At 36.3% G+C, this 25,859-nt stretch overlaps 1 protein-coding gene across 4 annotated transcripts in view; it reads left to right on the plus strand.

Annotated features, from left to right (window-relative positions):
* The window catches only part of PDE11A (phosphodiesterase 11A), a 406,550-nt gene that overhangs the window by 16,104 nt on the left and 364,587 nt on the right, over positions 1-25,859 (plus strand). For 2 of the 4 annotated variants that reach the window (XM_077883001.1, XM_077883003.1), the window contains exon 2: positions 10,811-10,915. Coding sequence is in view for 1 of the 4 variants with exons in the window: in XM_077882999.1 (XP_077739125.1) it covers positions 11,848-11,856 (9 nt within the window). In the remaining 3 variants the exon portion in view is untranslated. Of the gene's footprint in view, positions 1-9,995; positions 10,225-10,810; positions 10,916-11,652; positions 11,857-25,859 lie in introns of those variants that run through there. The other 2 variants (XM_077883002.1, XM_077882999.1) reach the window with 2 other exon arrangements.

Here is a 25,859-nt window from a genome sequence, read left to right on the forward strand (position 1 = left end):
ATTAAAAAGTTCAAATCATATTTTAATGGCATAATGGTAGTTTTCTATTTGTAGTAGTGATTCTTAGCAGAGTAGGGGGATTCTTTTTAAGATTTTATATATTCATTAGAGACACAAAGAGAGAGGCAGAGAGACATAGGCAGAGAGAGAAGCAGGCTCCTTGCAGAGAACCCAATGGGGACTCGATTGCAGGTCCCCGGGATCACACCCTGAGCCGAAGGCAGATGCCTGAGCCACCCAGGCATCCCAGAGTAGGGGAATGTTATGTAAATAGTTTGAAAACATATATTCAATGATTTCTTTGTTTGTGGAAGGTAGATAGATGGCAGTTAAAATGAGAAAGCATTTTAGGGTTGAAAATAAAAATGGTTGGAAAAAACTATAATATCTTTGCAAAGAAAATTTTTTTAAGACTTTATTTATTTATTTGTGAGAGAGACAGAGAGAGAGAGGCAGAGACAGAAACAGGCTCCATACAGGAAGCCTGATGTGGGACTTGATCCGGGACTCCAGGATCACGCCCTGAGCCAAAGGCAGATGCTTAACCACTGAGCCACCCAGGCATCCCTTTACAAAGAAATTACTCCTGGGTATACATATACATACATACATACATATCATTAGCACTCACCTCAAAAATAGGTTACAACTCTAAATAGATTGCAATTCTATTTTGAACTGTTTTTGGAGGCCCAGCATTTCCTACTGTTCTGAATTTCAGATCGATCACTACAATACTACTATTTGGAAAGGTTTTTGTTTTGTTTTTGTTTCTTTTTATTCTTTTTATTGAGGTGAAGTTCACACATTAGCCATGTTACAGTGTATGAGTCAGTAACATTTAATGTGTTCACAGTATTGTATAATCAACACCTTTCTGTAGTTTCAAAACTTTGTCATTACTCCAGAACAACCTCCGTACCCATTAAATAATCACTCCCCATTTCCTCCTCCCCTTAACTCCTTGCAACATCTAATCAGCTTCCTATTTGTGTGGATTTGTCTATTCTGCATATTTCGTAAAAAGGAATAATAAAATATGAGCTTTTGTGTGTGACTTCTTTCACTTAGCATGTTTTCAAGGTTCATTGAAGTTGTAGTATGTATCAGTACTTCATTCCTTTTTATGGCTAATCATTCAGTTGAATGTATATACAACAATTTGTTTATCCATTTATCAGTTGATGAACATTTGGATTGTTTCCACCTTTCGCCTACTGTGAATAGTGCTGCTCTGAATATTTGGGAATAAGCATTTGAATCCCTGTTTTCAGGTCTTGTGGGTATATATATATATATATTTTTCTATATATCTATATAATACATATATATTTAGATATAGATATCTCTGTATATCTCTCTATATATATTGGGTCATTTGTTAAATCTACATATAACTTTTTGAGGAAAGCCAAATTGTTTTCTACAGTAGTTGTACCATTTTACATTCCCATCAGTCATGTAGGATTCCTATTTCTCTGTATCCTCTGCAAAGCTTGTTGTTTTCTTTTTCTTTTTAAAATTACTATCCTAGTGGGTGTGATCTTAGCTGTTTGGAATTCCTTTCTATATGCTGCTTGATTCATGCATCATTGAATAAAGTCAGTTTAATGATCCTTAACGATCACTTAAGGATCCAAACGATCCTTAAATTCACTCTGTTGAGATTTTTTTATTTAACAACTTGTTGACCATTTGTATATTTGGAAAAATGTCTATTCCTGTCCTCTGCCTATTTTTTATTTGAATTGTTGGTCTTCTTTATTGTTGAGTTTAAGAGTTCTTTATGTATTCTGGACACTACACCCTCATCAAATATGTGATTTTCAAATATTTTCTCTTATCTGTAGTTAGTCTTCATTTGCTTGATAATGTACTTTGATGCACAGAAGTTTTTAATTTGTATAAAGTCTATATTTTTGTTGATTTTGGGGGGGAGTATCAAATCTAAGAATCCATCATCAAATCTGAGGTCATAAAAATTTACTCCTATGTTTTCTTCAAATAGTGTTATAGTTTTGGCTCTTATATTTAGGCTTTTGACCCATTTTCACTTAATTTTTTATAGAGAGGGAATAGTCCTACTTCATTCTTTTGCCTATGGTTATCCATCACTTCTTGGCCTTTTGGCTAAGATCAAGTGCATGTGGTTATCCAGTTATCCCAGGCCCATTTCTTGAAAAAACCATTCTTTCCCAGTTGAATGGTCCTAATACCCTTCTTGAAATTCATTTGGATATTTGTTAGGGTTTACTTCTGGATATTCAGTTCTATTCTATTGGTCTGTATATCTATCCTTATAACAGTACCCACTATTTTGTAATTTTCAGGGTACAAGTCTTTCACTTCCTTGGTTAAATTTTGCCTAAGTATTTTATTCTTTTATATACAATTATAAATAGAAGTGTTTCAAATTGCTTATTGCTTGTATATAGCATAACTGATTTTTGTATGTTGATCTTATGCCCTGAAGCTTTGTTGTATTAATTTATTAGTTCTGGTAGATTCTTTGTGTAGATCCTTGGGGATATTCTATATGTAGAATAATATAATCTGTGAATAGATACAGTTTTACTTCTTCCTTTCCAGGTGGATGGCTTTTACTTCTCCCCCCCCCCCCCCCCCCCCCATTGCTCTGGCTAGGACTTTTAATGGAATTCTGAGTAGAATTGGTGAAAATGAGCATCTTTGTCTTGTTCCTGATCTTAGAGGAAAAGTTTTCAGCTTTTCACCTTGGGTATTAGTAGCTGGGGGTTTCCAAACATTCCTGTTTTCTTGTTAAGTGACTTACCTTTTATTCTTAGTTTAGTGAGTGTTTATATCAGGAAAGGGTGTTGGAATTTGTCAAATTTTTTCCTGCATCTTTTGAAATAATCATGTATTCTTTTTCATTTTGCTCTATTAATATGTTAAGTTGATTGATTTTCTTATGTTGAACCATCCTTCTATTCCTGGGATAAGTCCCATTTGGTCATAGTATGTAATTCTTTTCATGTGACTTGGATTTAGTTTGCTAGTATTTTGTTGAGGATGTTTCCATTTATAGTGATAAGAGATATTGGTTTGTAGTTCTCTTGTGGTGTCTTTGTCTGGTTTTGGTGTCTGGAGAATTAGATTATTATTATTATTGCAGCTTCATACGTGATTTGAATTTGGTATTTTAAAAAGTTTCTTAGTGGGTTTTATAATGCTGTATAGTGCTTATTTAAATGAGCTTTGTGGAGTATATTGTAAGAGAAGGCTTTTAATGAAGGGCTTTGGCATTTTGTGCATAATTTTTTTAGTGCAAATGTAGCTTGCATTTTGTCAGAAGAGGGATTCTGCTTATTTTAATATTTAATATTAATATTTTAATAATAATTTAATATTTCTAGGAAGGTAGTGTTTTGGGTTGCTCTCAGCCTATCCATAGTGATGTTATTGACTAGAAATGTCTGGAGACACTCCCCTGGGCCTATACTACTTGTAGTAAGCCACCACAGACATTTCCCCAACCAAAACTAGTGTTGTGGCTGGACCAGACCTTGTGGTTCTTATTATGATTGCAAGACATACCTCAGCAGCAACTGTCAGGGAACTTTGAAAGACATGATTTATTACTCACAAGTCCTGGATGTTACATGGTATGCCTGTGACCACACAGTGTGGTTGAGAGGAAAGAGAGAGAGTGAGAGTGAGCTAGTGAGCAGGCCTAGTGTTTTACTTTTATTGGAGTCAAGGGTGGGGTGCTTAAGATTTCACAGGTTCATTCTTTAATGGTGAATTTAAAACATAAGAATGCGAATTAAAGCATGGGAAGGGAAAAACAAACAGTTCTCAAATGTAGTTATCTAGGTCTACCAGAGCATTCTTAAAAAGGGAGGCGGGGAACTTCATGAGTGAGGAAACCTGGCTCTATCTACTCACGTAACTGGCAGTGTGTTTATTCAGACTGGATGTGTTTGAAGTAGATGCCTTGGCAAACAAAAGCTTAATGTCAGACATTTATATTATAGTTGAAAAAGCTAATTGTCAGATGCCCATTCTACAGATAGGTAAGATATAGTGAAATTCTTGTCGTCTAGAATATTGGGGAAAGGGAAATGTATATAGTCAAATGATTTGGTTAAAACAAAATTAGCACATGTAGAATTTTCACAAATTTTTGTGTGAAAATAAGACACTTTTTGTCTTTCTGAAATGTTGAGAGCAAACAGTTTGGCAGGATGAAGAGCTAGTAAAGCCCTTGGTCCCTAGACTTCTCTTGGGTTTCCAAGCAAACCAAGATGGAATGGGGTGGGGAATATATGGTAAGCATTTGATAACTGTATTTCCTAGGGCTGCTGTTATAAAATATCATAAATTCAGTGGCTTAAAATAACAGAAGTTATGGTTTTACAGTTCTGGAGGATAGAAGTGGAAAATCAAGGTATTGGCAGGACTGCGTTCTCATTTCTTGTTTCTTCCTAGTTTCTGGTAGTTTGTCAGTTATCTTGGTGTTTTGGGCCTTCAGCTGCATAACTCCAATCTCTGTCATTTTATCATCCCTGTCTCTGTCTTCACATGACTGTCTTATAAAGGGACCAATCATATTAGATTGGGAGCCCATCCTACTACAGTGAGACCTCATTTCAACTTAACTAATCACATCTGCAATGGCCCTATTTCCACACAGAGACACATTCTGAGGTACTAGGAGTTAGGACTTCAATGTATCTTAATTGAGAGAACATCCCTAATAAAGAACTATATATATATATATATATATATATATATATATATATATATATATATATAATACATAGATAATAAAATGCTTATATTAAAATAAAATAGAATAAAATTTAATCCTTGGTAAAGCATGCTTTAAAATCTTTTTAAACCTCAATGTCATTGTTATGAACACAATATAATTCTGTTTAGTATGTGCAAAAATCCTGTTAATAGATATTCTATAGTAAAGAATTTGTCTGGTCTTTGTCCTAGGTTTCTAGGAGGGAATCTCTAAAACCTTAGAATTTCCCAAGTGATAAGAATGTTTCTTTTATTTTAAGTTTGGGCCCTGGGACCACCACCTGAGTTTATGCTTGTGAGATGACTTATGGTAGGCTCCCAGATAGTTTCAGGATGGAGGTGGCCAACGTTGAAAGGCCAACTATGTAATTAGAGAGTTGGAGCTTTGGGCTATGTGACATATCAGTCCAACCTTAGGGTTAGGGGATAGGAGCTGGAGAATGAGTTCCATCACATGGCTCATGATTCAGTAGGCAGTCTTATGTAATAAAACACCAATAAAAACTCTAGCCATGTTAATTGGAAACTCTGGTTAAGCTTCCTGGTTGGTGAGCACAAGGTGTACTAGAAGATTCTCTAGGGACAGGATCCAGAAGCTCTGTGTTTGGGACTTTCCCAGACTTTATCATATGGATCTCTTTATCTTGCTGGTCCTGATTTGTATCCTTCATATTAAAACTGTAAGGATAGTGCTTTCCTGAGTTCTTTAAATTGTTTTAGCAAATTATCAGACTTGAGGGGGTCCTGGGAACCCTCAAATTTATAGCCAGTTGGTTAGAATTTGAGGTGGTCTAGGACCCCAAACTTGTAGCTGGTGTCTGAAATGAGGCAGAATTACTGGGGTCTGTGGAATCTGTTCAAATTCAGGAAGTTAGTGTCAGATTCTAATTGCATGTATTGCAATAGGATTTCTAGTTGATAGACTATTGAATAAATCAACCTGAAACTTGGATTTATTATTTGAATTTATATGGTTCTTTAGTTTTTAAAGTAATATTTTTCTATAGTGTCATTTTATTATTTATTGACACATTACAAGAGCAGTTAGCTTTTGAGTTCTAACTTGTAGACTATTTATAACCTGATATTTGTTTCTCTAACTGCTAATATTTAGAGGATTTTATTGTTGACATCATTGGAAATAATATTAAAACTGATTACAAATCTTTTATTGTAGGTTGTTGTCAAATATTAAAAGCTGTATAGAAGGCTTGGCTTTAACATTATTCAAGAATTAGTAATAAAATTTCCTTAAGTCAGATAATTTAAGTAATCTTTGTGACTGGTGTGGGGATATAATATTACTATTTGTTTTACTGATTACATAATAATAAGTAGCAGAATGAAATTGAATCCCTATATACATCACTCATAAAAATTAACTTGAAATGAATTAGAGACCTAATTAAATTAAATATAAGACTTGAAACTCTAAGACTTCTAGAAGAAAACATAGGGAAAAAGTTCCTTGACATTGGTCTTTGTAATAATCTGGACATTGACACCAAAAGCACAAGCAACAAGAACAACAGGCATTAAGTGGGATTACATCAAACTAAAAAGCTTCTGCACAGCAAAATAAATAGTCAACAAAATGAAAAAGCAACCTATGGAATGGGAGAAAATATTTGCAAATTTTGTATCTGGTAAAGGGTTGATATTCAACATATATAAAGAATGGATGTAACACAATAGCAAAAAAACCCAAAACAACAAAACAATTAAAAAATAGGCAGAAGAACTGAATACTTTCCCACAGAAGACTTATAATTGGACAACAGGTACATAAAAAAAGTGTTCAACATCACTAATTGTCAGGGAAATGCAAATGAAACCACAGTGAGATATCACCTGATGCCTATTAGATTGCTATCAACAGAAAGACAAGAAATTGTCTTGTGTCTTGTGTCAAGTGTTGGCAAAGCTGTAGAGAAAAAGAAACACTTATGAACTGGTGGTAGAAATGCAAATTGGTGCAGCTACCATGGAGAACAATGTGGAGATTCATTAAAAATTAAAAGTAACTGTCATGCAGTCTAGTAATCTCATCTCTGGGTATGTATCCAAAGGAAATAAAACAGGATCTGGGAGAGATATCTACATCCTATGTTCATTACAGCATTATTTGCAATAGCCAAGCTATGGAAACAACCTATGTGTTTGTCAACAGATGAGTGGAGAAAGATGTGGTAAATGTATATATGATAGAATGTTCAACTCTGAGAAAGAAGGAAGTTTAGCCATTTGCAAAAATTTGGATGAACCTTGAATGCATTTATGCTGAGTGAAGTAAGTTGGAGAAAAAAATATAATGTCACTTACATGTAGAATCTTAAAAAGTCAAATTCAGGAAGTTTTAGGAAGCTGGCAGAGTGAGAGGATCCTGAGCTCACCTCATCCTATGGACACACTGAGATAATATAGTGAGATCTCTGCAACTAACTCTGAAAACTGGCAGAAGGGACCTTCCACAGCCAATCACAAAAAGAAGTTCACATCAAAAAGAGTAGAAGGGGTGGGAACACAATTTGGAATCAAACCCCCAACACACAATAGGAGGGACATCATAAGCACAGAGAACCAAGAAAATCAGAATCCACACCAGGCACAGGGGGCTTGAACTGGAATAGAAATCCCCATAACATCTGGCTTGAAAATCAATGGGGCTTAACATCAGGAACTTCAACTTCAACAAAAAGGTATAGAATATAAAAGAACCAGTCAGAGGTGAAGAATTCAATAATTGAAATAAAAAATATGCTAGAGGAAATCAAGATTAGAGGAGGAAGAGGAACTACCAGTGATATGGAAGACAAGGTAATGGAAAGCCATCAAGCTGAACAACAAAAAAATAAAAGAAAAATAAAAGATGAGAACAGGTTAAGGGACCTCTACAACATTACCAAGCATTTTTTATTATGGGGATCCCAGAAGGAGGAGAGAGAAAGGGGGCAGGAAACTTATTTGAAGAGATAATAGCTGAAAATTTCCCTAATTTGGGGAAGGAAACAGACATCCAGATCCAAGAAGCACAGAGACCCCTCCCTAACAAGATGAACCCAAGGAGTCTACACCAAAACACATAATTAAAATGGCAAAAAGTACTGATAAAGAGAATTTTAAAACAGAAAAAAAGAAATGAAAACAGTTACATGTAAGGGAAACCCGATAAGACTATCAGCTGATTTTTCAGCAGAAACTTTGCAGGCCAGAAGGGAGTGAAATGTATTCAAAGAGTTGAGGGAAAAAACTTTATAACCAGAAATATTCTGCCCAGAAAGGTTATCATTCAGAACAGAAGGAGAGATAGAATTTCCCAAGCAAAAATTAAAGCAGTTCATCATCACTAAACGGGTCTTATAAGAGATATTAAAGGAAATTCTTTAACTGAGAAGGAAAGGCCATAATTCAAAGTAAGAAAATTATGAAAGGAAAAAAAATTTCACAGGTAAAAGGAAATATAGTTTATGTAGTAGATTAATCACTTTTAAAGCCAATATGGCTTGGGACACCTGGGTGGCTCAGCGGTTGAGCATCTGCCTTCAGCTCAGGATGTGATTCCAGGATCCGGGATTGAGTTCCACATTGGGCTCCCTATGAAGAGCCTGCTTCTCCCTCTACCTATGTCTCTGCCTTTCTTTCTCTGTGTCTCTCATGAATAAATACATATTAAAAAAAATAAAGCCAGTATAGCAGTTAAAGCTCAAAAGTAGTAAACTCAGTTAAATCTACAAAAACTAGTGAAGGGATGCACAAAATAGAAAGATAAAATATGGTATCATGTATATAAAACATGGAGGGGGGAGTAAAAATGTACTGTTTTTAGAATGTGTTTAGGACCATCAACTCAATATAGATTGCTATACATATAAGCTGTGATGTATAACTCTAATGGTAACCACAAATTGAAAACTTGTAATAATAAATAATAAAAAATAATTTAAAAATAAATAATAAAGAGAAAGGAATCTAAGGACTCTAAGTGTAAAAATAATAATAAATAATACTACATAATAAAGAGAAAGGAATCTAAGTGTAACACCAAAGAAAGCCATCAAACTGTAAGGGAAGAGAGCAAGAGAAGGAAAGAATAGAGAAGACCTATAAAAACACCCCAGAAAACAATTAACAAAATGGTAATAAGTATATATAACTTATCCTTAATTACTTTAAATATAAATGGACTAAATGTTCCAATCAAAAGGATAGGGTGACTGAATGAGTAAAAGGAATAAAGACCCATTTATATGTTACCTACAAGAGATTCACTTCAGATGTAAGGACACACATAGACTGAAAGTGGAGGGATGGAAAAGATATTCTGTGCAGATGGAAATCAAAAGGTAGAAGGCTTCTTTTAAAAACGGAATGTCTAAAAAAAATGGAATGTCTGTGTTTTCTTCTTCAATCATGGCTCCCTTGACCCTCCAGAGTGTCAATTTGAACTTAGGGAGACTTTCACAGCCAGCTTATATACACTCTCCTCTTTTTGGGCCAGAGGACTATGACTTGCTACTTAGGATATGTCACCTACTTTGGAGAACTTGTTTTCTTTTGAGATCATTAGTGATAGGTGTCCTCTTACTCTGGTCCAGGCTTTATGATTTTGGCAGTGTTCTAATTATATCAAGTTTGGAGTATAGGTGCTCCCTGAATATTTTATCAAAAATGGAGTTAGCATTTCTGTTTCTCTGTGTCCGTATTCTTTTTGACTGGTTTTAGAAAAGAAAAAAAGAAAGAGACAACCGTTCTCTCATTGTAAAACTGGATTCCTGAAATCATAGACTTTTGACAGAAATTTGGACAGAGGCAACATCCTATGATTGGAAGAAAAAATAAGAAATTCTTGACTTTAAGTCATCTTGTCTCCTAGGACAAATTCTCTGTTTGGATCATTTACTCATCTGCAATGTGAGGGGTTAGATTAATTTCTAAGATCTCTTCTAGAAGGAACTCTGTGATTCTAGGAGGGTGGGGGTACGGCTTTGGTTGGCAGTTTATTGGTGTACCTTGGATCATGCTGAACAGCATGTGAGTATTAGATTTCTATAGGGAACCTGGAGAGTAGAGCACCAAAGACTAATTTTAGAATTTTCTTGTAGGTCAGAAACTGTAAGTATTCCCAGTTATGGTGGCCTTCCTATTGAATCTAAGAGTAATCTTTTGTTCACATATGTGGGTCACATCAGAAAGTAAGCCTTACAAATATAACTACACAAACTTAAAACTTACTTTCACCTTTATAGGTATTATCTGGGGAGAGGAAACTCTGATGGAATATTTGGAGAACCCAAAGAAATATATCCCTGGAACTAAAATGGTCTTTGCTGGTCTTAGAAAGAAGAGTGGGAGAAAAAAGCTTATTCAATATTTGAAACAGGCAACATCTTGCAACTTAGAAAATATTAGTTATAAGCCAAAATTTTCCAATATCAAATATTGCATGTTTAAGTAAGTCATATTTGATCTTTTTTGATCAGCCTGTAGTAAGTTTAACATTTAAAAAAAAGGTTTAAATTTTTGATTGTGTGTAATCTACTAATCAGATGCCTTTCTGAGTTTGGACTGACTTTTGTCTGCTCAATAAGGTCAGCATGGAGGAGGAGAGGAAAGAGAACTAAAATCGATTGTGCTTCAGTAGTCCCTACAGGCACAAAATATTTTATAAGCCTAGAAGCTGCTATTGATGATGAAAATAAATTCCACATACTTATTTCTCTGTAACTGAAATGTAAATATGGCAGAACTTAGCTTTAGTTTTCAGTAAGCTATGTTTGGTTATACATTTGCCTTTATTATAACTTTATTGTATTTATTGTTATAGCTTTATTATAAGTAACTTTAAGAAAAAAATAAAGTCAATAATTGATCTTATCTTAGGAATATTATTGGAACAAAAGGTAATTTTTTGACCATGAGTGATATAAAATAAAACCTAGAGAGAAGGAGAAAAGTATGTTCTACATTAATAAGCATTTATGTCACATAACATATAGCATTTTTACATTAATCCTTTTATGGTACCTTTCTAATCCAGAGTAATGGAAGGCTGGACTGCACGGAGAGATACCATGTACCCTGAGAAAGAGGAAGAAGAAAAAAATAACCCTTACCATTAATTGGAAAGACCTCCTACCTCACAGTAAGTAGCTATGAGGCATGGCATAGCAAGTCCACCACAGGGCCTGTGTGGAAGAGAATAGTGGTTCTGTGTGGTGTGAGGTGGCCCCTGAAATAGCTATGCAGTCCTACAAGCACTCCATTACCCAAGTGTATGGCCTAGTGCAAGAAAGAGAAGGTCTTTCCTTACCAAAGAGTTGGGTAATGGACTGGTCAGGAGTCATTATGGGTGAGAATAGGATATCCATTATCTAATTTCCACTTCACAACAACACCCCATAAGGTACATTTTTACCTTCTCATTGAGACTTGTGCCAGAACCAGCATTTGGATCTTCTGCCTCAATTCCTGGTGACGTTTTACCATATACTAGGGATAATATGTTAGTTAACTTATGCTACTACTTAGAAGTCACCCTAACCCCAAATTTTCAAAGTGAAGGGAATATTGAAAAAGCTGTGATTTTCAGAAGGTTTTATTAAGTCCACTCAGGGCTTAGACTTAATTTTAATGCTTCTGGCAAGTGGGAGCTCAGTGCCACTACTGAATAGAAGAGTGTGTCCCTGGGGACCAAGGTACACTTGACCAAGTTGAGCTTATTATTCTCTCCTTGGAGAAATTCTTTGATGAGGACCGAGACATCTGTAGGGACTCCAAGAGTGTGTTAGGGATGTTACCAGTCTCAGAGCTGAGTTGGGTTTGCAAGGATATAGAATTTGGTAACATACCTCATATTTTAATTTACATGGGACAGAGAACTCTGTAAGAAAGAACTTGAACTTAATTCATATTTGTAATTATAGGTCATTTTTATACAACTCTGACAGATAGGTTTGGTGGCTTTGACAAAAAGCCACATTGCAGGGAAGAGCAAGAAGGAAGCCCTTGTGTTTGGAGTTTAAATACTTTTTGCCCTAGGAGAAGCAGGAAGAAGATAATGTGAGGAGAACTGAGATGGTAAAGGTCAGTTGGGTGGAAATAAAGAAGTATTAAGTAGATTTTTTGCATTTAAAAAATCAAACAATGATAAGATGTTGAGTGTTGCTTTACATTTGTGTTTATCTTTGTAAGAGCAAAATAAATACCTCTTTGCTTGTAGTGATGTTTCTGGCATTAGAAAAAAGTTTGGGGACCCCTGGATGGCTCAGTGGTTGAGTGTCTGCCTTTGGCCCAGGACGTGATCCTGGAGTCCTGGGATCGAGTCCCATGTGGAGCCTGCTTCTCCCTCTGCCTGTGTCTCTGCCTCTCTCTCTGTGTCTCTCATGAGTAAATAAATTTTAAAATCTTTAAAAAAAGAAAGAAAGAAAAAGTTTTGGAGAAAATTTGCAAATAAATGCAGTAATTAAGATTCTGTAGTATGATAGGCTTTATTATTGAATTAATGTATGGGGTCTCTGAGAGGCTTAAATCCATCTTTGGGTCAATTTATATGAAGGGATTCTGGGCACTGTGTAATTTTATCTTGTGTCATCAACTGTGTTTGCCAGATTTCTGTATGGTTCTTGGTTAGGACTAGTCACGTGAGACATCTGCCTGATTCTAGAAAGCAGCAGAGTTAGGGAAAAGCCTTCACATTTGTAAGGTCAGTGCAGGGCGCCAGGTGCAACCCACACTTGTCGCTCATCTGTTGACAGTAGCCTTCATGTTGTTGGGCAGCAGCTGGGCCCTCAGTTTCTCCATCGCCTACCAGATCTCTTTTAGTTTGAGTCTTGGGCCATCCATGTAATAAAGGTCTGGAATGATGAGAAACAGACGAAACGATACCAATTTGTCATCACAAGTTTGTCCTTCCTGTGTCTACTTTGCTTCTGCTCCTTCCTATTTGCCCTACTGACCTATAGTAACTTTAGGCCCATCACCAAATGCAGAGTCAAACCTTCCACAGCCTTCCCCAGTTCTCCTTTGTGCACTTAGCAACTTTGCTCTGATCCTTGAGGTGCTCCCTTCGGGACCTGTGTTCCTCTTCTCCTCAAATTGTGTAAGGTCTCCTTTAGTAATCCCCTCATTCCCATCGCTCACAGTGGTCCAGCATTCCTGGTCAAACCCTAACTGATACGGGTAGTGTGTCTGTGCAACACACCCCCTTATGATAACAAGAACTTCAAAGGGGATTACTCTCTAGGTACTCTCCAACCTAAATTTGAGGTACTTTGATGAGCAAAAGAAAATATAATGAACTTGACAACCTGTAAGGTGGTCAAGTTACTGGAGTTTACCATTGTCTACTAAACTTGAATTAAAGATTAAATAGAAGAAAGATTCACATTAATCAGAGAACAGATTGCTATGAAATCTTTAAGAAGTATCCTTGTTTTATTTTTTTAAGATTTTTATTTATTTATTCGTGAGACACACAGAGAGAGAGAGAGAGAGACGCAGAGACACAGGCAGAGGAAGAAGCAGGCTCCACGCAGGGAGCCTGACGTGGGACTCGATCCAGGGTCTCCAGAATCAGGCCCTGGGCTGAAGGCAGTGTTAAACCGCTGAGCCACCTGGGCTGCCCAGTATCCTTGTTTTATAGGACCATTAACAGGAACTGAGAAACTTCAGTAGAAAGGAAATGTTAATGCTGATTGCATATCAACAAAAATATATTTGGAAAGTATTACAGTTGGATGATTATATATGATTTATCACTTTTAGCATAGGCAATTCTAAAATATGTCTTGGTAAGGATCTGAAAGAATGAGTGTCATTTCATTTCATTAGAGTAAGAATGTGAGATCAGTTATCTTGGCAATTATTTGTGTGTTTCAGAAGGAACAGGGAACTCTTCAGAAAGCAGGGAACATTGTTACTTGCTGTGTTCTTAAAATTCTTTATACTAGCAAGTGAAGTACTTTCCAGATGAAGACCTCTAGTCAGTGGTTCTTGTGGAAAACAACATGTTATTTAGTTCAAGAAGAATAATTTTTTAATTGAACTCTCGTGTCCCACAAGATGTTGTGTATAATATAGCATGATTTTTAAGAGTATTTGCTTATTCTCCCTCAACATCACATTTTTCTAAAATATTAACATAGGGAAGAATTAACAATCAAATTTTCTTCTCTAGATTTTTCACTCAGTGATCATTATCATCAACTCGTGAGTTCAAAATCACATTTTCTTCAGTCCGAATTCTTCATTCTCCACAAAGCAGGGACTCATTTAAGCACAGAATATTATGGTTGTAGAGACAGGTAGGACTGGGGCACCACCATAGGGGTGGGGTGTTGCATGAGGGCATAAGGGCTGGTGACAGGCACTAAGAAAGCAGAGGAAAGGCTGCAGAAAGGGGCACTATTTATTACATTTGGAGGATTGGGCCAGATCTCTCATTTTCAAATATACTTCATGTACAGAACCATTTGTTTCTCTTCACCGAAGCCATAAATTCATTAGGCTTATCTCCTGTTGTTCAAGCCATTGTAGGTGACGATTTCACTCACCAAATATTTGATCCCTACTTAATATGGATCACCTTTTTGTAGCTCCAAATAAGCAGTTTCCATGTTACACTCTATCTGGTGCTAAGGACAGGGTTACAGAGCAGCATCCTACTTCTAGGTAGCAATTTCTGTATTAGTCAACTGTGCTATAGTAAGAAAATCTCATGGACTTGGGACAACAAAAACATTTATTGCTTATTCACAGAGCATGTAGCCTGTGGTCAGCTGTGGCTCTGTTCTAAGTATCTTCTCATTCTGGGACCCATGTTAAAGAGGAAGCACCTATATGGGACATTCCTATTCTCGTGGCAGAGGGAGAGATCAAAAGCCCTAGAAGAAGCTCCTGATGATTCTTCATAAAGCTTCTGCTCAGCTATGGTATATGTTATGAGTGCTCACATTCCAGTGACCAAAACATATTAAGTGGCCAAGCCCAATGCCAATGAGGTGGGGAGGTATGCTCTCCCTGCAGGAGGAATGTCAAGTCAAATAACAGTAATATGTCATCCTATTAGAAGGAAGAGGGTAGTGAATAATGGCAACGAAGATACCATCTACCGTAAACATGTGCAAGCATTTCCTTTGCTCATATTTTCACTTCAGACCGTCGCTCTGTTTGGACCCAGCCTCTTTGCTCTTTAATTTACTTATTGCCTGGGCCAATCACACCCTAGGTGCTAGCTTTGCTCTATTTTTTAAATTTGTTTTTTATTGCGGTATAATTGACACCTATCAGTTTCAAGAGTAAAACACAATGATTCAATATATGTTGCAAAATGAACACTATTAGTGAGACTAGTTAGCATCCATCACCATGTGTAGTTACAAAAACTTCTTTCTTATGATGAGAATATTTGTTTATTCTCTCAACATCTTTCAAATATTCAATGCAGCATTATTAAACTATAGTCATCATGCTATACATTTCATCCCCATGACTTATTTTAAAACTGGAAGTTTGTACCTTTTGACCCTGTTCACCCATTCCCCCATCTCTGGCAACCACCAACCTGTTTGCTATGAGTTTTTGTTTGTTGTTTGTTTTTTAAAATTCCACATTGTAAGTGAGATCATAACGGTATTTGTCTGACTTATTTCACTTAGCATAATGCCATCCAATTCTATCCATGTTGTTGTAAATGGCAAGATTTCATTTTTTTTCGGGCAGCCCAGGTGGCGCAGCGGTTTAGCGCCGCCTGCAGCCAGGGTGTGATCCTGGGGACCCTGGATGGGTCCCGCATCAGGCTCCCTGCACGGGGCCTGCTTCTCCCTCTGCCCGTGTCTCTGCCTCTCTCTCTCTCTGTGTCTCTGTAAATAAATAAATAAAATCTTAAAAAAAAAGATTTCATTTTTTTCTATGGCTGGATGATACTCCATTGTATGTATATACCACAATTTTTTATCCATTCATTCATCAATGGGCCCTTTGGTTCTTCTGTATCTTGGCTATTGTGACTAGTTCTGCAATGAAGATGGGGATGCATCTTTTCAAGTTTGTGTTTTTACCTTCTTTGAGTAAATACCAGAATTGGAGTTGCTGGGTCATATAGTAGTTCTTTTTTTTTTTTTTTTTTAAAGATTTTATTTATTTGAGAGAGAGAGAGAGTGTGTGCAAAAGCCATAGGGAGGGGGGCAATGGGAGAGGGTGAGAAGATGACTCTCCACTGAACGTGGAGCCCGATGATGGGGCTTGATTCTAGGATCCTGAGATCACAACCTGAGCCAAAGTCAGACACTAAAGTGACTGAGCCACCCAGGTGCCTCTTGATAGTTCTATCTTTAATTTTTTAAGGTACCTCCATACTGTTTTCCATAGTGACTGCACTAATTTACATCCCATCAACAGTGCGGAAGAGTTCCTTTTCCTTCACATCCTTGCCGTTTGTTATTTCTTGTACATTAATAGCCATCCTAATAAGTGTGAGGTGATATCTAATTATAGATTTGATTTGCATTTCCCTGATAATTAATGATGTTGAGCACCTTCTCATATGCCTGTTGACCATCTCTGTGTCTTTGGGAAAATATCTTCTGCCCATTTTTAAAAACTGGATTTTTTATGGGGTTTTATGTTTTGTTTTGTTTTTTTTTTGCTATATGAACTCTTTATAAATTTTGATGGTTAGCCCCTTATTAGTTATATGATTTGCAAATATTGTCTTCCACTCAGTAAGTTGCTGTTTCATTTTTTTTTATCGTTTCCTTTGCTGTACAGAAGATCTTTAATTTGATATAGTCAGACTTGTTCATTTTTGCTTTTCTTGCTTTTGCTTTTCGTGTTAGGATAAAAAAAAATCATCGTTAAGACCTATGTCAAGGAGCTTTCCATCTATGTTTTCTTCTAGGAGTTTCATGGTTTCAGATTTTGCATTCAAGTCTTTAATCCATTTTTTAGTTAATTTTTGTGTTTGGTATAAGATAGTTGTCAAGCTTCATTCTTTTACATGTGGCTGTCCAGTTTTCCCAACACCATTTATCAAAGAAACTGTCCTTCCCTACAGGTATTCTTGGCTCATTTGTCACAAATTAATTCACCATATATGCATGGGTTTATTTCTCAGCTCTCTGTTTTGTTCTGTTGATCTATACTTCTGTTTTTATGCCAATATCATACTTTTAAAATTATGGTAGCTTTGCAATATAGTTTGAAATCAGGGAACATGATGCCTCCAGCTTTGTTTTTCTTTTTCAAGATTGCTTTGGCTATTCAGGGTCTTTTGTAATTCTGTACAAATTTTAGGATTATTTATTTGTCCTATTTCTGTGAAAATGCCATTGGAATTTTGATAGGGATTGCATTGGATTTGTAGATTACTTTGGGTAGTGTGGATATTTTAACAATACTGATTCTTTCAGTCCTTGAGCATGGAATGTTCTTCCACTTATTTGTATTTTCTTTAATTTTTTTTCATTAATGTCTTGTAGTTTTCAATATATAGGTCTTTTACTTTCTTGGTTAAATTTTTTCCTAGGTATTTTCTTCTTTTTGATGCTATTGTAAATGTAGTCGTTTTCTTAATTTTTCTTTCTAATAATTCATTATTAGTGTATATAGGTACAGCAGATTTTTGTGTACTGATTTTATATCCTGCAACTATATTAAATTTATTAGTTCTAATAGTTTTTTGATGGAGTATTTACGGTTTTATGTATAATATTATTGTATCTGCAATTAATGACAGTTTTATTTCTTCCTTTCCAATTTTGCTGCATTTTATTCCTTTTTCTTGTCCGTTTGCTCTGGTTACGAATTCAAAAATACTGTGTTCAATAGAAGTGGCAAGAGTGGGCATCCTTGTCTTATTCAAATCTTAGAGAAAAAGCTTTCAGCTTTTCACCTTTGAGTATGATGTTAGCTGTGTAATTGTCATATATGGCCTTTGTTATGTTGAGATACATTCCCTCTATCCCCACTTTGTTGAGAGTTTTTGTCATAAATGGATGTTGATTTTTGTTAAGTGCTTTTTCTGCATCTACTGAGATGATTATGTGGTTTTTATCCTTCATTTTGTTAATGTGGTGTATCACATTGACTAGTTTATGGATATTGAACCATTCTTGCATCCCGGGAATAAATCCACTTGATTATGGTATATGATCCTTTTAACGTATTGCTGCATTTAGTTTGCACCCTTCTTTTATATTAGTTCTTTAAGTAAAAACCAAAGCATTCACTTGTGAAATTTCCCCCATTTTTTTCTTCTTTTTGTTCTGATATTAGTAATTCTACACTTTGAATATTAATATTAATTGTGGATTATTATTGAATACAAACAGTATCATTTGGCATTTAAGAATATTTGTATTTTTTTATATAGATTTCATTGGTTGTTATACTCAATCAATGGTATCTTATGTTGTTATCACTTGTACTTTAATGTAAATATTTTATCTCCCTAGCTAGACTGTAAATGTTCTTTGAAGAAAGGGATATCCTTACATTATATCTTCAATGTCTGACTCAGCACTGATAATTTAAGAAATTTTAGCAAATTACCTTATAAAGATCAGGGTATTTTTAAAATATTGAATCTGCCCATATTCTACTAAGTTTGAGTTTCTAAATGTAGAGAAAATAGTTTGAAATAGTTAAAAGCCAATCAATTTATTTTATCAGCAAATCATTCTTCAACAAGATACTTTGATTATTGCTAATTTTTCTTCTGAGATAAAATATGTATTGATTTTAAGAAGAAAACAATAAGGCATTTATGGCGTGATATTGTAGTGTATTTTCCTCTCTCTTTTTTAAACTTTTTATTGGGTAAATTTGACATCAACATTGTGTAAATTAAAGGGGTACATCATATTACTTTGATATATTTATATATGATGGTTGTGGTTGTAATACTTATCATATTACATACTTATAGTACAACATTATTGTCTATGTTCAACAAACTGTGCATTACATCTCTGTGGCTATTTTAGTATGTGTTACAAGTTTGTACCCTTAAATACCATCAATCTTATCCTCTTCCTGCTTCCCTGGTAACTACTATTTTACACATACTCTCTCTCCCTTTTTTTTTTTTTTTAATTTTTGGTATATGTTTGACTTTTTTATATTCCACATATAAGTGATATAATACAGTACTTGTCTGGTTTATCATATGAAGCTTATTTTTCTACCTTCATTGGTCATCATTGTTCAGCTGGGTATCTTTGAAATTTTAAAAATTTGCCTTCTAGGTACTTAGTATTCTTTAATATAATTATGAATGCAAGTGGCTTATTGCTCAGAGTGGTTTCAGTTTCTAAATTAAAAAAAAGATAAAAGAATAAGGAAATGTGATTTAATGTAAACAAATTTTAAATGGAGAATTGAATGTATTATATTAGGTTAAACAAATACCAAATATTTATAGCAGGTATCTGACCAAAATGTGTGGAACCATGACAGATTACACTGGAAGACAGAACACAGCTTCATAATATGAAAGCAGGTAAAACTTCATAGAAGATGTGACTTTCAAATAGTTCTTTTTTTAAATTTTTATTTATTTATGATAGTCACACACAGAGAGAGACAGAGAGAGACAGAGACATAGGCAGAGGGAGAAGCGGACTCCATGCCCCGGGAGCCCGACGTGGGATTTGATCCCTGGTCTCCAGGATCGCGCCCTGGGCCAAAGGCAGGCGCTAAACTGCTGCGCCACCCAAGGATCCCAACTTTCAAATAGTTCTTAATGGAAAATAGAAGTTTGAGAGCCAGGAAAGGGGAGAAAGGCATTGAGGAGAAAGCCCAGAAGAGAGAAGGGATCTGTATGCTTTGAGAATTTTCGGCAGGGAGTAGCAGACGATAAGGAAAAGGAAAAGAAGAGATGGAAAATAGCAGTGATGAAGGGTCTTCCTCTTCCATTAGTTTCTCAGGGCTGTTGCAACAAATTACCACAAACCTGGTGGCTTAAGAAAACAGAAACTTATTCTCTGATAGTTCCAGAGACCGGAACTCCAAATTCCAGGTGTTGGGGAAGTTAATTTTTTTCTGGATGCTCTGAATTCATTCCATGTCTCTTTCCTAGCTTGTGGTGGACGGCCAGCAATCCTTGGTATTCTTTGGCTTGTAGGTTCATCACTCCAACCTCTATATACTTCTGTCTTCACATGACTTTCTCCTCTATGTGTCTCAGTCTTCTCCTCTGTGTCTTAGAAGGAAAAGTGTCATGGGATTTAGGACCTACTCTGAGTTTAGGATGATCTTATCTTGAGATCCTTAATTAAATCTGCAAAGACTCTCTTTCCAAATAAGATCACATTCACAGTTTCTGGGAGGACGTATCTTTTGAAGGTTTACCATTCAACCCACTGCACATCTTTGACAAGGACTTAATCCTATAAATAAAAATTTATAGGCTAGTCTGTGCCATTTATTACACTTGTGGAAGACAACACTGTTTGGTAGAGAATGGATAAATGAAGACTTGAATTAAGTTGAGTGAGTTTGGAGAAAAGCTAGATTCAAAAAGAGATTTCTGAGGTAAGATAATCCTCACATTGAGTGTTTAAGATGGAGAAGAATGAGAGTGATCTTGAAAATGATAAATTTGAGGTGTCTGTGAGACATATAGGAGCAAATGCTTTGTAGCAGTTGGAAATGTGGGTTGGGGATTTAGGAGGGAGCTTGTGTGATTAACTGTTAAATCAGTGGCTCCCAATAAACCACATCTGTAAATATTCCATTCTTGTCACTCCTCTGACTGCATTTGTCTATGATTGGCTTTGGCCAATGGGACATTAACAAATATGATGCAAGCTTGATAAGCCTTTGTACAGAAGGGCAGCATGGCAGCAGTACCTTTTATATGATGGAGAAAGTAACTTTCACCTTATGCTAATCTAATTTACCCTTTGTGGCATATATTCATCTACCCAGTTACTTTGTAAATTTATTATTGTCTTGTCAGTTACTGTGGGTTACAAATTTGTACTAGATTAAGATGAAATCACTACTAGGATAGAGAATAACAATTTAAAACATAGACACATGTTAAGATTCTACACAAATAAAATGGGGGAAGAAAGTGCTTACAAAATTTAAAACCAAGTAAGACACCTGTGATGCTTAATTTTGTGTCCTCTTGAGTAGGCAACAGGGTACCCAGATTAAACATTGTTTTGTGGTGTCTGTGAGGGTATTTCTAGATGAGATTAGCATTTGAATGAAAGACTCAGTAGAATGCCCTCTCCTGTGGGATTGGACACCAACCATTCATTCCACTGACATCCTAAATAGGACAAAACGTGGAAAAAAGGGAAGTCAGCCCTTACCAGTTGAGCTGGAACACCCCATCTCATCTTCTTCTGCCCTTGGACTGGGATTTATATTATCACTCCCCTTGTTCTCAGGTCTTTGGACTTGCACTGAATTATACCACTAGCTTTTCCGGATTTCCAATTTATAGACAGCATAGCATGGGACTTAGCCTCTATAATCATGTAAGTAAGTCCCTCATAAGAAATCTCTATATGTATGTATGTATGTATGAATATGGACATAATACTTTTTGGTTTTATTGGTTCTGTTTCTCTGGAAAACCTCAGATATACAGCTCCTCAGGTTTTGGATTTGGCATAGACCATGACCAATTTCTGATACTAAATTCCTATAAAGATAAAATATAAATATCTCCATAGAACTTACAGTTTAGAGACTTTTAATCTTTTTGGAATTGGAATAACCTTTTTTTTTTGTTTGATCCCATGGACCTCTATTTCCTAAAATAATAATATGCCAATTTTAATTTTTTTGAAGTGAATGTTTCATTTTGAAAATTGCATCAACATATCTGATAATGCCTATTGTTGATATAGTAAAAATCTGTTTTTGGAGATGGAATGATTAGGAGACAGAAATTCATTGGGCTTCAAGATAATGGTTTTAAGTTGTGGGATGTTCAGAAGGATGGGATGAAACCAGAAGCAGATCAGCGGTTGTGCTAAGCAGATGACTTTGGAGGAGTTATGTGTCTGCTTTAGATCTCAGTTTCCATGTGTGCAAAATGAGAGTGGATTATTAAATGATCTCTAAAGTTCCATCTCATTCTAAAATGTAATAGATCCCCTTTGGAATGACAAAAGTTATCTTGCATGTAAGCCAGTGCTTTGACAGAAAGAATGATCAATCAGTAAGGAATCAAAAAGGAAACCCTTGATCTTAAAAACTACAAGCGAGAAGGCCCCTATACCTTCTCTATTCTTCAGTGAGAGGCTACTTGGGCAATATTTCTGGCTTGGTGGAAGGGAGAAGGGGTAGATACAGAGGGAGTCTGTAGAGCTTCTTCCTTGAGCTGATTGATTTGTCATCACAGTATCATACTTTTTCAGGGTTAGTGCCCTACAATAGGGTTCTGTTGGCTGCAAATGTAGAATCTGTTACAGACAGTTTTGGTGGAATTTACAGAATTACACAGAGAGGAGGGCATAATTGCAGAAAATTGTTTGAGCTTATAGCATCCATTATTTTGTAAGGGGATGTCTTCAAGTTTCCATATTGGGCCAGATATTTTCCATTTGTCCCTCCATAGCTTATATAGATCCCTCTTTGTACCTGATACTCTCTACCTAGGAAGGGTAACCTATATGGATTCTTTCAACAAGCTCCAGCACACCTTCTAGCTTCTAGTTGGGTCTAGCTTCTAGTTGGGATAGGAGGGAGAGAGAATGAGTTCAAGCTATTTATTCCTGATGCCTCTCCTTTGAGGTCAATTTGAGCTGTTGATATCCTTTGACAGGCTGTCACTGCTCCTCTGAAAGCAGTTATTACTATATAAGCCTCTTTTCTTTTGGGTCCTGGTGACCTTCCCATCATGTCTAGCAGTGGTGACTTCTCTGTTGCTGCTAGTCCCAAGTGTCTTCACTATCCCAGTAGTTTGCTTATATTCCACCTTATAATCAGTCTCCTTGTAAATTAACACTCTTGAATTACTTTGAGTGTGCTCTGTTTTCTCTTGGGACCATGACTAATGCATACCATTCTAAAAATTGAAAATTAAGAGGAAATGACAATTGGGACCACATCAACACACATCTTACTATGCAGCCTTCCATCGCAGCCCTTTGGACTATCTTATGAGTATTCCCTGTCACCTTCTCACTTTCTTCTTCAACCATTGACTCCTTCAGTGACCTCAAAAACCAAGTAGGGAATAAGGCTACGCAAATTCAAAACCAAGCCAGAAATGCTTAATTCATTTTCCCACCCTTCCTAGTATTTTCTACTCCATCTGCTCTTGGTGCTATAGACTGTGAGATCCTCAATCAAAGGCAGAGGTTTTATCTTAGTCTCCTTTTGCTCCCAGAGCCTGGAACATGATAAATGCTAAACAACTGCTTTTATAATGACTATATGGCAGATGGGATTAAGGAAATAACTATTTATTAAACCTGTTTCCAAGCAGACTAGGGCTGGTCTACTTCTCTCCCTTCTTTGAGGATACTCAGTGCTTTTCTTACCTCATGCACAACATTGCTGCTGATTTATGACAAGTCATGGGCTGGTAAATTTTTTTTATAACAGCTTTATTGAGATATAATCCACATACCATACATTTCACCTGTTTAAAGTGTACAATTCAATGGATTTTAGTATATCCACAGAATTGTGTTACCAGCACAATTAATTTTAGAATATTATTTATCTCAAAAAGAGACTCTATACCTCTTAGTAGTCATCTGCCACTTCTCTATGTCCCCTCCCCTCATCTCCTGGCAACCACTAATATATTTTCTGTGTCTTTGGATTTGTCTGTTGTGGACATTTCATATAAATGAAGTCATACAAAACATGGTCCTTCGTGAATGGCTTCTTTGACTTAATGTTTTTAAGGTTCATTCAAGTTGTAGCATATGTCATTATATGTATAATTCCTTTTAATTATGGCCAAATAATATTCCACTTTATGTATATACCACATTTTATTTATCCATTCATCAGTTGATGGACAATTGAATTATTTTCACTGAATGTTGGTGAATGTTTAACAACTAGCAATCTGGAAAAAAAAATCCCAATTTGTAGCATTTGTTGATTTCCATCATGTAAATACTTCCATCCTGACTGACTGCAAGCTACGTAATAATCACTGAACACGGAGTTGGAAAGAGATGCTAAATAGGCTCTTGTAAGCCCCTGCAAGCCAGGTCCAGCATACCACTTTGACCATCTTTACTGATGTTCCATTCAAGTTACCGGAGATGTGATCACATGCAATGAGGTTTCCATACACTATTACTTTGCAATGATAACAATAATAATATAGAAGTAATACAGCAGCTGACATTTATTGAGCACTTTCTTTGTATCAGGCACTGTGCTAATCATTTTTAAAATTTTAATTCTTTTTTTAAAAGATTTATTATTTATTTGTTTATTTATTTATTTATTTATTCATGAGAGACACAGAGAGAAAGAGGCAGAGACACAGGCAGAGGGAGAAACAGGCTCCATGCAGGGAGCCCGACGTGGGACTCTATCCCAGGTCTCCAGGATCATGCGCTGGGCTGAAAGCAGGCACTAAACCACTGAGCCACCCAGGGATCCCCTAAAAATTTAATTCTTGATCACCACTATTTCCTTAGCAGCTTACATCTCCAAACTATCAATATTCTGTGCTTGATTCACTGTCTCCTAGGTGGTCTTTCTCATGTTTCTTAAAAACTCCAAATATATTACGTCCCACATCTCTGGCATTTGCTTCCTCTACCTTGTGCATTATTTTTCGCAGATATCAATGTAACTCATTCCCTCATTTCCATCAATTTTCTGCTCAGATGTCTCCTCTGAAAGGCCTTTCACTACCTCATCCCTTTATTTAATCCTTTGCCAAGTTTTGTTTTTCTTCACAGCACTTATCACTCTTATTCTATATATTTATTTTCTTATTTGTGTATTGGTTGTCTCCCCACCATAATGTAAGCTCTATGAAAGCAGAGTCTCTGTTTTGTTCACAGTTGCATTTTCAGTGTGACAGCCATGTTCTTAATTAGGCTAACTAAGCTGGGAAATTTGGAATTTTTGAATTGGAGGCTTTCTTCCTCCTATCTGCAACTCTGGTGCTGTTAGAGGAGTGTTTAGAGAACATTCTGCTCCCTCCCTGCATCTCTGTTACTAGCCTAAATCCTGGCATCTATAGGACTCTGCTGACACAGGTGGAAGACAATCCAGTGACGTAGCTAAGAGTGTGCCTCGCTCTGGAGCCAAATGGATCTGCACCCCAGCTCTAGCACCCACTGACTGTGCACCATGGTTATGATACTCAACTTCTCAGTGTTTCTCTATCTTTCAAATGGGAAAAGACTCCCTAACTCATAAGTCTGTTGTGAAGATAAACTAATATCTTAATTTAAAGTGATCAGTGCTGGCGTGCTTGGTTAAGGTGTCCAACTCTTGAATTCAGCTCAAGTCATGATCTCAGGATCTTGAGATCCAGCCCCGAGTCTGTCTCCAGCACAGAATCTGTTTGAGATTCTCTCCAGCTCTTCTTGCCTCTCCCCCTGTTGCAAATAAATAAATAAAATCTTTAAAAAAAAAAAACATAAAATGATCAGTGCTGGGGTGCCTGGCTGGCTCAGTAGGTAGAGCATGCTGATCTCAGGGTTTTGAATTCAATCCCATGTTGGGTGTGGAGTCTACTTAAAAAAAAAAAAAGATCAGTACATAGCAAGTACTTGATACACCTGTGTGCTCAGCTCTGAGGCCATCTGGCAGTAATCTTCATTTACTGTGCAAGTCAGCTGTGTGGCCTGCCATGTGGAAGCACTATAAAATTCACTGCTTGCTTCCTCTCTAGCGCTTTGCTATTACTGCCACTGCTGGCATTCTGTAAGAGCATGTCTAGATTGTCCTGCTGTCCCAAGGTACTGGATAGTTCCCAGTCTGCTTTTGTTTCTCACAAAAGGAGACCCTTGAGCATCAAGAAAGGGTTATCAGTCTGCTGTTCTTTCCTGGAAAATCACCTACATTTAACCACTAGGTTTGGAAAAGGCTCAAGGGAAACTTGATGTTCTTCTCAGTCTAACTAGCTGAGACAAGCC

This window comes from Canis aureus, chromosome 34 (genome assembly GCF_053574225.1).
Source record: "Canis aureus isolate CA01 chromosome 34, VMU_Caureus_v.1.0, whole genome shotgun sequence".
Lineage (NCBI taxonomy): Eukaryota > Metazoa > Chordata > Mammalia > Carnivora > Canidae > Canis > Canis aureus.